This window comes from Ictidomys tridecemlineatus, chromosome 3 (genome assembly GCF_052094955.1).
Source record: "Ictidomys tridecemlineatus isolate mIctTri1 chromosome 3, mIctTri1.hap1, whole genome shotgun sequence".
Taxonomy (NCBI): domain Eukaryota; kingdom Metazoa; phylum Chordata; class Mammalia; order Rodentia; family Sciuridae; genus Ictidomys; species Ictidomys tridecemlineatus.
This window is the reverse complement of record NC_135479.1, coordinates 98,225,585-98,240,370: the sequence shown is the minus strand read 5'-3', so window position 1 is coordinate 98,240,370 and position 14,786 is coordinate 98,225,585. Positions and strand designations below refer to the sequence as shown.

Sequence of the window (14,786 nt, the reverse complement as noted above, 5' to 3'; positions counted from 1 at the left end):
AATGAACTGTGTTCAGATTCCAGCTGAAACCTTATAAGTGTACTTATTTCAGGACATCGCGCCTGTAGGTTGCCATGAGTACTATGCCTGCAACTTGCACAGACAGTGCGGCATAGAGATGTGGACGGTACTTGTGAAGATCATGCACCAGATTACTCTAGATTAATTTTCTGTATTAATAGAAAATTGATATTCTCCATATTAATTTTCTCAAAATGTCTCTTTTTTGTGCTTTTTAAATTGAGCTTTTTAATTATACATAATAGCAGAACTTGTTACATATTTGCACACATACAGTATAGCAATGCAGTTTGGTGAAAAATCATATTCCACTTAACTCTTTCATAAGCATGTATTACCTTTTCTCCTTGCTTTTCAGTTTTCTCTACTATGAAAAAAAAACCCATAGAATTTGTGTGAAGGGACTTCTCTATAGCAGTAAATCATTTTGATGTTAAAAGGTAATTCCAAATTCAGGAAAACCCAGTTGTATTTCAGAATTAATTCCCCAGGGTGGTGTGTGTGTGTGTGTGTGTGTGTGTGTGTGTGTGTGTGTATGTGTTTAATCCAGAGAAGAAAAAGAATCATTGTTAAATCGATTTATACACTTGGTTAAAAATACTGGAAGCAGCTGAGGGGTGTGTAGCTCCCCTGTACTCCCAGGTACTTAGGAAGCTAAGCCAGGAGGATCTCAAGTTTAAGGCAGACCTCAGCAACTTAGAGACACCCTGTTTAAAATTAAAAATATGAAGTTGTGGATGGCACTCAGTGATAGGACACACCTGGGTTCAGTTCCCAGTAGTGCAATAAAAAATATGCATATATATCTGAGCTCCTTGGCTTCTGGGCAATTATAACTGTGAAAAGCAGTTTTAATAAAGGTTCTCCTTTGTGCAAAAAGTACTTCTTTGTTTTTCTAAAGCTCAAGAAGGAATCTCAGTGTCTTAAGAAGCGAAATGGTGTGTGCTGCTTAGCAGCATGACATTGATAAGGGTCCCGACACACTCCAGCTCATTTTAGTAGGTAGGCGCGCTTTAGCATTTTATTTCGGTCTTTCTCACTCCCCACCCTGTAACCCCCAACCCAAACACACACACAGGTAGAAGATGCCTCAGAGTCAGGAGGCGGGAGTGGAGAGTTTCAGTGCAATTCCTGACATCGTGTTGCTCTGAGGAAGAAAAAGAAAGGGAGACGAGAAGAGAGGGAGAAGGAAAAGGAGGGAGGAAAAGGAAAGAAATACAAAGGAGGAGGAGAGTGAAAAATTAATAAAGGAGAGAGGGAGGAAGGAAGCTTGGACGCAGGAGGAAAGGGACAAGTAGGAGCGAAGACGAGCCAGAAGGAGAAGCATTACTGCCCGAGTCCACTAGGGAGGCCAAGGGACCTTCACCCGCACTACAGAATCCCGAAGAGCCGGTGCATTGTTTTCTTGAAAGCCCCAAGCTAAGCAATTCCAAGAATGTTTGGCAAGGCCCTTTTGGGAATGGTGAGGTGGGGGACACGGAGCCGGGACTTTCTCGCCGCCCCCGCCCCGAGCCGGCCCCCTCGCGTGATGTGGCAGGATTTGGGAGACCTAGCGGAAACCTTCAGGTCACCCAGGGAACTGCTCCTCTCGCTGGTCCTGCGGCTGCGAGGCGGGGTTGAGCGCGCCGAGACGCGCGGGGCGCGGAGATGTGCAAGTGGCGAAGCTCGGCCGGGCGCAGGCGGGAGCAGCCGCCCAACTCCCCGCGCGGGATCTGCTGAGAGGCCACGGTGAGTCCCTCGCGCGCGGGTCCGAGGGATGCCGGGCTTCCCCGTCGCCCTGCCGCTCCGGCCGCCCCGGGCCGATCGCTCCCTGGAGTACGGCCTTGGCGCGGCGCTCCCGGCCGGCCGGAGCGCGCGCCTTGGGGCGCCGGGGGACGCACTGAGCGACGGGCGCTCGGCGAAGCTCCGGGCCGCCCGCCCCGCGCGCTCATTGGTCGGGATGTGTCTGCTCAGCCTCCAACTTCTCCCGAATCGTGCTGGTGAGTCCCGGGAGGGCCGGCTGCACCCGGGGTTGGGGCGCAGGGGTCGCCCGGGGCGCTGGGCGGGCGCGGGCAGCGGCTGGCGCCCCTCGCCCCGCGGCGTGGGCGCAGGAGGCGTGCCCTGGGAAGGAGCCGCCGCCGGGACCAGAGAGGAGCGCAGGGGAGGGGAGGGAAGGGGCCGAGGGTGCCGGGGAGGAGGGCTCAGCGAGTGATGTCAGGTCGACTCTCCAGGTTCATTTCCATAGCTCCCTGCAGCCTCTGCCTGGGAGTTATGTTTGGTTACCGAGATCTGCGCTACCAAATTGCACCGGGGTTGATTTGGGGGCTGGGAATTTGCCATTCCGCTGTACAGACACTGGTTTTTTAAAAAAGCAAGGTTTGTTTTCATTTTGGTTTCTGTCGGATTTTCTCCTCATTTAACTCACTTTTCTATTTTTTTTTTCTTTTCTTAACCTGAAGATCTTTTCATGATTCCACCTCTTCGTCTCGCTTTGAACCTTGATTTCCTATTATATAATTTATGCTTAAATCTCACAAGGGTTGGTTGGTGCGGCATGGAGGGTGTTCTTTTGTAGATGGAAGTTTTTTTAAAAGACCTTTTCCTTACTTAACCAGTTTCAGTCTATTTGTACTGTTTTAAAATAAGGTTAATTGCAACCGATCATCCCTCTTCAGCCTCTCAATCAAGTCTATTTCTCCTCCATATGTGATTCAAATGGCAGTTTTATTAAACTGGAAACTAGTATCTGGCTTGCAGCGTCAGCGTTTGGAAGCTGCTACTCAGAGCAAATAGGCTCTGAGAGCGTGTAGCTTCACTCCCTTGCATTTTTGCTGGGTTCCAGCTCTTTAAAAAAACGATATTGTAGTTTCTCAGACTGGATGCCCTGTGCCTCTGGGAGTAATGTTGATAGGACTTTGTGTCCAGGACTCCATACTTCAGACCCTGGAAGCACTGGCTTAATTGATATGTGGGAAACGTGGGGATTTCAACTGTACCCTCTTCCTCAGCTTCTGGAGCCTCAATATGGAACCTGTTTTGCTTTTCAGTGCCTCAGTTTCCATGAATGCAAACTGTCATTACCTAGCAAACCTCAGGGACTTGTAGAAATAAGTTAATGTTATAATATGCTGTGAAGATGAAATTGCTTAGAACTCAGATCTCCCTTGCACAAATGGGTTATCCTCCAGGTTTCATGATTTGACAGTCTGATAAATGGATACTTAACGCTGTAACAGTGTGAGAATGAGAATTGCTACATCATATTGCTTTGGAATTCAGCTTATATTCAAGCAAAATGATAATTAATTCTGAGAATGTCAAGTTGAAGTTTTCAGGGTCCTTTTGGGGTTAGATCTCAATTCTAATCATCTACTCCCCTCTGGGGTGGTATCTGGTTTTTAGTTGAAGCTTTTTAACACATTTCTAGTTAAGGTGAAGTATTTTAAGAATGTAAGAATGTTTTTGCATATCCTGCTTTATATGAGAATCCAAGTATCAACTTTATATAATTTTCATATTTTTTCATTTCCATGTGCCCTTTAGCCCTCTCTCTTAAATGTGGTTGTATATGATTAAATTGGAAGTTCAGGTAACTAGGAGTTAGTGCTATGTCCTTTCCTGAGATTCAGTATCCTGACCCCTGTTTTCTTCAAAGAAAATGGCATATCATCTGGAATTAACTGAAAATGAATGACAAAGTTAATTAAGAGGTTAAACTTGCAGCTTTCCCACTTTTGCTCAATACTGTTAAAAAGTGCTACTTAAGGGCAAAAAGAATCTACAAAGCTTTTTAAGAGGAACAGATGGAGAAAAAGTCTGCTGGTGACTCAAGATGATATTCTTTTGATGAAGTCCAAGGGCTAGTAACCTGGTTCGCTACCTGAATTTCCCCATAGCTGTTCCTGCGGCTGCCTCCATTCTCCATGCTGAAGGATAAGGGAGAGAAGCCAGGGAAGGTAGCCCAGAGGGAGCGAGAAATGCCTGCCCACCAGCTGTGCCACACTGGGAAGCTTGGTGGTGCCAAAGAGCACTGCCCTGGTTCCCCAGTCTCAAGTTTACTTTACAGAGACACTGAGTCATGTTTCTCAGAAAGAAAGAAAAATAAATAAAATAAGAAAGTTTTTTTTTTCAACTCAGTAAAACATGTCTCTTGATTTGTCTTCTGAAATATTACTAGAGCAAGAGGAGAGAAATTTCAGAGAAATCCTAAAGCAGATGTGATTAATATTTAGGTGTTCTTTAAGGCAGGACTAGAAATTGAAGAGGACTGGGAGAATTACTCGTTTGATTGTTTGCCTCTCTGTAGAGTGTCCAGGTATTAAATTTGTTCCTGCCTTTTCTTTGCCCAATTGTCACCTCTATTAAATTAGAACTACAGTCAATGCAATTCCATATTGTAACCCCAGGGGCTGTGCTACTAAAGTAGCATGAGTTACATAACCATTAAGTAAGACATTTTAACATTCAGGTACATTACATTCCACTTTTCATTGAGCAGACGTGGTTTTCATTGTCCAATAAAATATTTTTATTTGATAGTCTGTCCTTGATTATAGCCTCATGTAATCAAAGGGACAGAGTGCTTAAGACTTTGCATCCAGGACTGTAAAGTCCAGTTATGGTTCACTTATTAATGACTCCCTGGAGGTAGTGAGCACCTTATTGTCTGCTGGGTCTCCCAGACCACACCTCAAATGGCCAGTCTGTTTCTCCTTTCTCTAGTGGCTCAGTTTCTACACAAACACACCCTCAGGGACTTGTGTGTGTGAATTCAACAAAGATCTTTATCTGAAAGAACATTTCTGAGCAGTTATTTTAATCTAGGGACTAAATTCTACACCTACTAAATTCCACAGCTAATTTGTTCATCTCAGAAGTTCTTTCATATAGTCAAGCACAAAAACTAAAGATTTTTAAACTAAGTTTTGGAATGATAGTGCAGTTAGGTGTCTCTTAGAATGTTGACTTGCTGTGTGGGCTTGGACAAGTTACCTGACTTCTCTGTGGCCTACTTTCCTAGGTAAAATGAATCGGGTTGTGGAAAACTCTAAGAACTGATGCTGGCACATGAAAAGAACCCACTAGATGTCAGCTATAGTTGGTAGAAGGAATAACACTAATTTATATAAGTTAAATATTTGGCTTAAGGGCTGATATCCTAATCTGCAAGGTAGGCTTTTTTGATCATGTTTTTTTTTCTCCTTTGGTTGCAAGAGAAACGTTGATATGGCTAATATCTTTCATTCCACTGACTTTTGGTCTCTGAGTTGACGTCTTCAGAATGTTGTCTGACCAGTTAACTGATGCCTCTATCAGCAGGAGTAGTGATTTTGAGCTGTAAAAACAAAAGTTGTTTTTTATGACTAAACTACCTCAAGTGTTTGTTCCTTTTGTTTTCTATCTGTAATCATATTTCAAATTATTGCTTAGTCAAAACCTCAAGGTATTAGTCATTGATTTTGGGCTTGTAAAATAAACCACTGGAGCAAGATGTAAAATCCACCTTTGACGTTAGTCCAGAGTTCACAAGAGTGAGTTGAAAGCTTTCTTAATGATGGTACAGCCCCTTATTTGCTTATGAACTTCTGCATTAAAACTACGTGAGTGTCTAACAAACTCGCTTTGTATAACATTGCTGGAATCTTCAGTGACAGCAAAACAAAACAGAAAGATTGTGACTGGGGCCTGTGGAATTCACATGGCTGTATATTCTTTGCTTTCAGCGTTTACGTTTTGACTTTTCAACATCAACTTTTATTTCTAATCTGAAATAAATTAACCTTTTACTTTTATTGAGCCACATTAAGCATTTATAAAATTATACACAGTTTATTCTTATCTATTTGTTAAGATTTTTGTGTTTATCTGCAGATTTTAGGTGATGGGAAGATCGGAAAGTCAGATGGATATAACTGATATCAACACTCCAAAGCCAAAGAAGCCGAGATGGACCCCCCTGGAGATCAGCCTCTCGGTCCTCGTCCTGCTGCTCACCATCATAGCCGTGACCATGATCGCGCTCTACGCGACCTATGACGGTGAGTGACCCCATGCTGGGTGTCAGCAGGGCAAAGAGAAGGGTCTCCATCTCCTGCTCCTGCCATCACCCAACAGATACCTTAAGAACAGAGACAGGTGGCAACACAGGATTCACTTGTACAGTGTCACACCCGTATGTTGAAACAATGAACTTGAGCGGGCTCAAGTACACTGCCTTTTATGTTGGAGCAAAGTTATTAATTGCCAGATATATTTAGGGCCTTCATGTTTACTTTATGAATATATATATATATATATATATATATTTTTTTTTTTTCCCAAAAACCTTTATTTTACTTATTTAAATGTGGTGCTAAGGATCGAAGCCAGTGCCTCACACGTGCTAGGGAAGCGCTCTATCACTGAGCCACAACCCCAGCCCCCTAATATATAATTTTATTTTATTAAAATATACACAGTTTTATGGCCAGCCTCAGCAATTAGTCAATTTTTGCTGTGCCATGGAAATTCTGAAGAGCTTCACAGGAATTTAAGAAGTCTAATTTGAGTCTTGGACATTTTTCACAATAGGGATTAGTAAAGATTCTTTAATGGGAAAAAAGTGATTACTGAAAGATAACTGGAACAACTGATTATTTCAATTAGTCAGGACTAAGGCTTAGTTTTTAGAGATGATAATAAGAACACATTTCTCTTCATAATCAAATTAAAATTTAGGATTTTCCTATCTTCTCCCTCTATTATTTTCTAGCCATTGGCAATTATGTATAACATAAAGTTTTTAAGGAGTTGCTATTTAATGGTCAGTTTTTAAAAGAGAAGGATAAAATAGAAAACATGCAAATACTTATGCATATACCCTTCTTTGTCTAGATGGAGTTTGCAAATCATCAGATTGCATCAAATCAGGTAAGCAATTGTCTTTGCATTTAATGTATAACATTTGAAAACAAAGTGCTAATAGATGTATCTCCACTTTTGCTTTGTTTATATTCTTCCTCATTACAGACCACTTATTTTTGTGTCTGGCTTTGTAATCAAGAAATCCCAAAATGCATTGAAGTAGTAGATTAAATAACTTGCCTATTCTAAAAAATAATTCACTGTTTTAGCTCCGGGGTATAGGGTGACATGATAAAGAGCTATATGTCTATTTTTATGAAACTCACTATGTAGTTGGATAAAGAAAATGAAGGCAGGGATGGTGAGCACACTGTTAAGTACTCAATCATTGAGCTCTGAGGAAGAAGTGACCTGTAGTCATCTTGGGCTAAGTGGGGAAGTCAGGGTGTGGGAAATGCCTTGAAGGGGTCTGGGACATGAAAGCAGGCTTGATGGACAGGCATATGTGGTAGAAAGCCTTGAAAGGCCATGTGTAGCCTCAGTGCGGTGGTGAGGGGAAGCAGATCTCCTCCTGAATAGGGTGTGGTCCGGAAGCGCTACACCAGGTGAGGTGGACAGAGCAAGCAGTGGCAGCTGCCTGCGACCTGCAGGGAGCCAGGGCTCAGCGGAGGCAGCGGGCAGGAAGCCCCAGATGGCTGTGGAGAACTGTCTTGCTAACTGAAACGAGGGACATGAATGAGCTAGAAATGAGGCCACTGTTTAATATCCAAGGCACTGAGGAGGGTAGTGGCGGCCACTCACAAGTAGAGTGGTTGGGAGATGAACGAGGAGGTGCTGGCTGAGCTGAGAGGAGCATCCGAGGGAGGGAGGGTGAGCAGGACGGTCGGTGGAGGTGGCATAAGAAGCTCAGATTTGGATCTATCAGCTTGGGGACAGTGGGAGCCTCAGGAATATTGGGGTTCTCAAAAGGAGAAGAGCAGAGGCATGGGGTTGAATTGAAGAAGATGTCAGTCGTGAGGTTAGAAGGAACAGAAGTCAGAGGAGGACATGAGAGGAGCACGTGTCCCTGCCTCGGGAGGACAGCTACAGAGTTGAATGCAGCTTCCTTGGGCATGAATGCCACACTTACGCCCTTTAACCATTTTCTGTTGGAAATTATTACCTGGGTTTCTGTTGTTTTACTAAACTGCAAGATATCCAGGGGAGGTGCCTGGGAGTAGTGGGGTCTGGTGCCCTTTGCTTTTCTATGTTGCTTGTTGGTGGACACTCTGCTCTGGGCCTCAGGTGTGATGATCCCACATCCTGAGATGCACCGTAGGGAAATGGAGGGAGACCTGATTGGATTTTAGCCACTTGCTGCTCCACATGATGGCATGTACTTTCCCATCCAAAGGCTTTCTCAGAAACAAAGACGTTTCTTTGTTCTCTGGGGAAATGCTACATAGCTACTTTGCCTGGGAGATGTCCAGGGTCATTGTACCCAACTGCCAAAGAGACTGCTTACTCCCCTGCAGGTCCTCCCACACCTCTTTCTCTCTCCATCAGCCACGCTGTCATATGCTCATGCCTGTCCAGTCTTGAGAAACCTCCACGTAGGTGCTGACCTCACTAGGGTCAGTTCTTCTGTCCTTAGGACTCTGATCTCTTAGTGTACAAGTCCTCTCACTTACCTGTTTTTTTCCCTGTCTTCATTTTTATTACAATTTAATTTGGAAGAAATTGGATTCTTCAACGAGGTAGACACATTTTTGTAAACCCTCTCCAGGTGGCTTTCCCCAGAGCTCTAGGCAGATTCCTGCTGTAGTACCCACGTCACAGAGCAGAGTGACGTCTGGAATCTGGAACCTTGTGAATTCATGATTTGGGGACATGGTTCTTGAATAGAGTCTGGAAATTCTCAACTCACCAAAATGTATTTAACCTGCATCTTTTCATGTTAACTTAGAAATCATGTCAAGTGTAAAACACCTCAAGAACTACATTTTGGCAGAGAAATGCCCCATAGAAATAGCTTCCGTGATGCCAAGTTCATGGTCAGGCTGTCTCTCTTCCTTCTTCGTTGGTTCACAGGCTGTGAGGATACCTTGATGTCTGCAGTTACTCTTCCTCCTGCTCTCTTGGGCTCACTGTTCCACGCACATACATGCAGTCCTTGGCTGGTTAGAAATTTTTTCTGCCACCGAAAATGCAGCTACTATTTCTTTTAGAAGTTGTTGCAGATTCAGAAAACTCTAGAGGAAACCCTGGGCAGAAGCACGTCATAACGAAGAGTGAGAAGCACGGAGCGTATGGAAAGGAAAGAAAGATAGAAATCTCACTCCAGTCATATAGTTATGGTAGAAGTCTGGGGGTGTTCAAACCTGAGCACTGACCTTCATCTTGAGGGTTGGAAAAGTAGGAATTGGTACCCAAGGTGCTTTCTTTAAAGTTGGTTCCAACTTGAATCTTTCTCCCAGTGGAAGGGATGTTCTGGCAAAGCTACTTCTCCCTGCGATCCTCTGAGCTCAAGGAGCAGAAGTCAGGCTGAGCTGGGCAAGAGCAAGACCCTGCAGAAGGCTCAGGACCATCTTGAAGTCTGGGCACCTATGATTTAAATGTTTTTAATATATGTAATATATTAGAACATATTTATAACATATTATAGTAACATATTACATTAACTTGTTAATATATAAAACACATTAGACTGACCAGACCTAAAATAAAACTTCTCCATAAGCTTATATCCCCAAACTGGTGTCCATTGCATTGTGACTTCCCAGCTCAGAAGGTTCCATGGATAACTGAAGGTTTCATGGGTAATTCTTTGTTGTGGGTGTGGACATCGTAGGGTCCTTAATGGCTTTCCTGACCTACCCACCAGAGCAGCATCCCTCTCCCAGATGTGAAAACCAAAAAAAAAAAAAAAAAAAAAATGTCTCCAGATATTACCAAATATCCCCTAAGGGCAGTGCAGTGCCCTGTGTCAGGTGCCACTGGTGTAGATGAGCCAGATAAGTCCACAGTGCTTTTTTCCTTTTTGAGGTAGATAAGGTAATAGCCTTCCAAAGATGTCCATGTCAGTTCCTGGAACCTGTGGGTACATTATCTTTGATGGCAGCAGATCTGTTAAGGAAGGAATTGAGCTAAGGCTTTTGAAGTGGGAAGATTATCCTGAGCAATTGGGTTCTTCTAAGAGGAGGAGAGGACAGCGTGAGGATCAGAGAAGAAAGCTTTACAGAAGGGGCAAAGGAAGCGGAGGTCCAAGGTGCAGGTGTAGTCTGGGACCCCCGAAGCCAGAGAGTAGGCCCAGGACTGTCTCCAGGGCCTTCAGAGCATGGCTCTTCTGGCCCTTCTTGGACTGCTTACCTCCAGAATTAAAGGCCAATAAATGTGCCCTGCTTCAAGCCACTACATTTGTGGTAATTTGTCACGGCAGTAAGAGGGAACTATTTCCCTCCAACAATTCCTTTCTTTTAAGGCTGATTTTGAGGAGTTATAACAGGCACATTCATACATACACCAGCGTTTCCTGTTGGACAGCTGTGTGATTACTAAACTGGGGTTTGTGATATGCAGGACTGGGGACGGAACATTGACTAGACTAATAGAAGATGCTAGTCTGCTCCAAATTTTGTGTGTTTCCGCATCCTTTAAGAGGTACATCCTGTAAGGGACGATGAGGCCACAGGATTTGGAGCTGGGTTCCCAACTTGCTGGAGGAAGTTGGTTCTGTCTGGTCTTCCTCCTTGTGCCACGTGAGCATGCAGCAGGGGCCCCCCACCAGACACTGGCAACTTGATCTTAGACTTTCAGCCTCCAGAAGGAGGAGGAAATAAATTTCTATTCTTTATAAATTGCCCAACCTCAGGAGCACAAAACAGACCAAGACAAGGAATAAGTACAATAACAGGTTATAGGGAGGTAACATTAAGAGACTATAATAAAATCAGGGTAGAATGATAAGAGCTAGCACTGACTGAATGTTTACGTGCTGGGCCCTCCGTAAGCAGCTGACGTGTAGTAACAGTTGATCCCCATAGTGACCCTATGAGGTGGGTACTATTATTCCTTCTTCTTGTTTTTTTTTTTCTTTTCTTTCCTTTTTTAAGAGCTGTGGTCTTGCTATGTGGCCCAGGCTGCTCTTGAACTCCTGACCTCTGGTGATCCTCCCATCTTGGGCCTCATAGAAGCTGGACCACAGCCATGTGTCCTAGAGGCTGATGTCTTTTCTTACAGGTGAATAAGCAGCCAGGTTCCCCACCCAGCAGCCTGGTCCCCACACCTGTACCCACGACCACTTCTCTGTGCTGCATGGAAGGAAGCCAGGAGTCTCACAGACTCATACTCTGTGCCTGTGGGTCCAGTCTGTCTATGAGAGACGGCTGCCTTCCCTTCCATGGGAACGTGGAGCTAAAGCCCCCAAGACAACTCTGAGGGTGAAATAACTAAGTCTCTAGAAACCTGTTGCTTTACTAAGAACAGGGAGCGACTTCTTCAATGCATCCAGGACATCAAAATGAAGCAGGGATTGAGGGACTTTGTTAGTCCACTTTGTGTCACTGTAACAGAATATCCAAGACTTGAGTAACTATGTAAAGAATAGAAGTCTGTGTCACTCACAGTCCTGGGCCACATCTGGCAGTGACCTTCTTGCAGAGTACTGAAGTGGCACGGAGCATCACAGGGCGAGGACAGGGAACACACATGTATGTGCCCTGGTCTCTCCCTTTTCTTATGAAGTCACCAGGACTCACTCATGGGGCATCCACCCAGAAGACCTTAAACAGTCCCAATCACTTCCCAAAGGCCCTGCTTTGGGGCACCATGGTTGGATGGTTTTAAGACTTTTAATACCTCCCCTGGGGATTAAAGTTCAACCCCTGAACCTTCAGGGAACACGTGCCAACCATGTCTACACCATGGCAGATTCTAAAGAAGTGAATGTTAGCAGTGTGGCCCTAAACAGTCCAGGGTCTAGAGAAACCAGGTTAAGCTACAGGAGCGGTATAGTTCCTAAGAGAGAGTGGGGACAACTGTACATCACACAGACGGTGCACTGTACAATTGTCTCTGGCAGCCCCTACACCATTACTTTAAACCTTTTACTTTAATTCTGTACTTACCAAGCAAGCTTCTAATGAGTATTTAATTATTAATACAAAGAAAGGGAGCATTCTGTTCACTTGCAAGATTATTCAGCATGGTGAGATAATATATTCACATTTTGATTTAATTACCACTTTGTGTGGCTTGAGCTATGACTGTGGAAATAAAGTGAATCTTCCAAATGTCTTGGTCATTTCTGCAAGGGCCAGACCTTGGTAGTGCCCTAGATGAAGTATCGTGGCTCTATTTGGCCTTTTCCTAGCAGCACCTGGGCATCCCTGCTCACTGTGGGCCATGTTCTCTCCCTTCACGCCTATTTCCACCCCACGGCCTCCAGGAAGAAAAATGGTGCACAGACCAGATCAGTGCAAGAGGGGCTGCAGGCAGACTTGGAGTCACCATCCTTGTGGCCACCCTTTAGAGGAGGTGACAAAGCTCTCTCATTATGTGATTTAAGCCTGAAAAGACGTTGAGGCAGTAAGAGCCCCGCAGGCTTCTTGCAAGAAGATGACCAAAACACACCTCTGGACTTCCACATGGTGGGCAAAGGGTGGCTCTAGGTGACTTCCCGACACGTCTGAAGATAATTTGTAGCATGCTTGCCTCAGTATTTCTCCAGTAAAAATTCGCACCTGTCAGTCAATTTTTTTCCTAGAAAGAGAGTCAGCTATGTGATAAACACACACACACACACACACACACACACACACACACACACACACAGCGCGTTTTCTTACTTGCTGGGGAAATTCCAAGCAGAAGTGCACCGTTGCTTTTTTTTTAATGCATGGTCAAGGAATGGAAAACATAGATAAATTGAATTAAGCACTGATGGAGGAGAAAGTACCAGTGCCTGGCAGGCTTATTGTAGTTCAAAGGTTTGTTTTATAGCTATAAAATGACCTGATTGTACAGAGGGTGTGTATAAATTATAGCCCAGGCTGGCTTGAGGACTGCGGTTTTTCACTTCACATTTTAGAGAGATATATGGAAAGATCTCTCTGTAGTTGAAGCAGCGGAGTAGTGAGATACTTTGTACCAAGACTTTGATTTAATATGAGGCTCAAATTGATAAAATCAATAGATTATTTGAGAGAAGTCGATAAATATAAAATTAAAAAGACCATGAGAGAAAAGTCACTCAAGCTCTTAGATTCTGAATACTTTCATTTGTTAAGACAATTCAGGTGGGGGATGGGGCTGGTGGTTTCTTATTTTGATCCTGTTGTCTAGACTCAATGCAAACAAGTACATTCTCTCTATTCAGAACATGCTCACCCAGCTGTTGTGGTGGTGCATACCTGTAATCCCAGTGACTCGGGGGCTGAGGCAGGAGAATTGCAAGTTCTGGGCCTGCCTCAGCAACTTAGCAAGACCCCTATCTGAAATGAAGATAAAAAGGCTCAGTGGTTAAGTGCCCCTGGGTTCAATCCTGGTACCCAAAACAAAAAACAAACAATCACACAAAAAAATCCTTGTCCTACACCCACTGGAAGGATCACATATTAGGGTTCACCAGAAAAACAGAACCAGTAGCCATATCTATCTCTCTATATATGGGGAGACAGAGATATAACAAAGTTTATTATGGGACTTGGCTCACAAGATCACAGAGGCCAAGGTGTCCCGAGGTGTGCTGACTTCAAGCCCATGTGACTCTCAGTCTGTGTCCAAAGTCCTGAGCAGCAAGGGAACTGATGAGGTGAGTCCCAGAGTCTAGAAGCCCAAGAACCTGGAGTTCTGATGTCCAAGTTCAGAAGATGGGTGTCCCAGCTCCAGGAAGGACAGAGGATGTGCCCTCGTCACTTTTCTGTCCTGTTGGGCCTCGGAAGACTGGATGAGGCCACACCCATTGGTGAAGGTGGATCTTCTGTGTCCACTGATTCAAAGGCCAGTCTCTTCCAGAAACACCCTCTCAGATGCACTTGGAGATAGGCCCTGTCAGCTCTCATTAACCCAGCCAAGTTGGGACCTAAAATTAGCCATCGCAGGCTTCAATGAAGGAAGAGAGTGCCCAGTGTTAGTGAGTCTGGAGAAGCAGAATCGCCGTTCATTGCTGGTAGGAATGTAAATTTCAGTACATCCAAGTTCAAATGGTAAGGACCATCTCGGAAAAGAGTTTAGCAAGTTTTACAAAGAGTAAGCATAGACTTTCTACACCATCTACAATTCCACACAAGTCCTCCCAAGGACTTCTAAGCCATTGCTCATTATAGCAGTGTTCACAGGAGCCAAGCCACACAAACAACCCAAATGCCTGTCAACAGGTGAGCAAACAAAATGAGGTAAAGTTGTGAAGCAGAGTGCTACACAACAATCAGAATTACAGCTACATGCAACCGTGTGGACTTTGAAAACATCACGCTAAGTGAAATAAGCCAGGCACAGAAGAGCACACATATAATTCCATTTATATGAAGCTAGAAAAGGTAGAACTATGGAAGCAGAATGCGGAATAGTGGCTTCCTGGGTCTGGGGGAGGGGCGGGTATTGATTGCTAAGGGGCACAAAGGAAAGTTTGGGAGTGATGGGAGTGTCCCAAAGCTGGACATGGTAATGGCGGCATGACAATACATTTCAGTGACAATCATTGGGGGAGTTTTATAGTCTTCTAGTTAACAACTCAGAACTGCTAAAAACCAAACAAAATGTCACCTGCATCCTTTTTTTCCCATCTCACGAATGTCCAGTTCTAAATAGTGACCTTCTGATTTGGTCTGACGCTAGCTGTTCACTATTGGGTTCACTGAGCTCCATTTCCAAAATTCACATGATTGTAGATGGTTCTCAGAGTCTAGTAAACCTTTCCTTAAAAAATAACTCTCTGGGTTTGAGGAGCTCCTGTTGTTTGGTCA

General features: G+C 44.3%; 1 protein-coding gene across 2 annotated transcripts in view; it reads left to right on the top strand.

The window, feature by feature from the left end:
- The first annotated feature begins 1,590 nt into the window (after positions 1-1,590).
- Positions 1,591-14,786, top strand: part of Mme (membrane metalloendopeptidase) — an 81,087-nt gene continuing 67,891 nt past the window's right edge. Inside the window, exons 1-3 of one of the 2 annotated variants that reach the window (XM_013358815.4) lie at positions 1,591-1,749; positions 5,872-6,038; positions 6,874-6,909. In XM_013358815.4, coding sequence (XP_013214269.1) covers positions 5,882-6,038; positions 6,874-6,909 — 193 coding nt within the window. In that variant the 5' untranslated portion in view covers positions 1,591-1,749; positions 5,872-5,881. Of the gene's footprint in view, positions 1,750-2,193; positions 2,377-5,871; positions 6,039-6,873; positions 6,910-14,786 lie in introns of those variants that run through there. The other variant, XM_005325694.5, reaches the window with a different exon arrangement.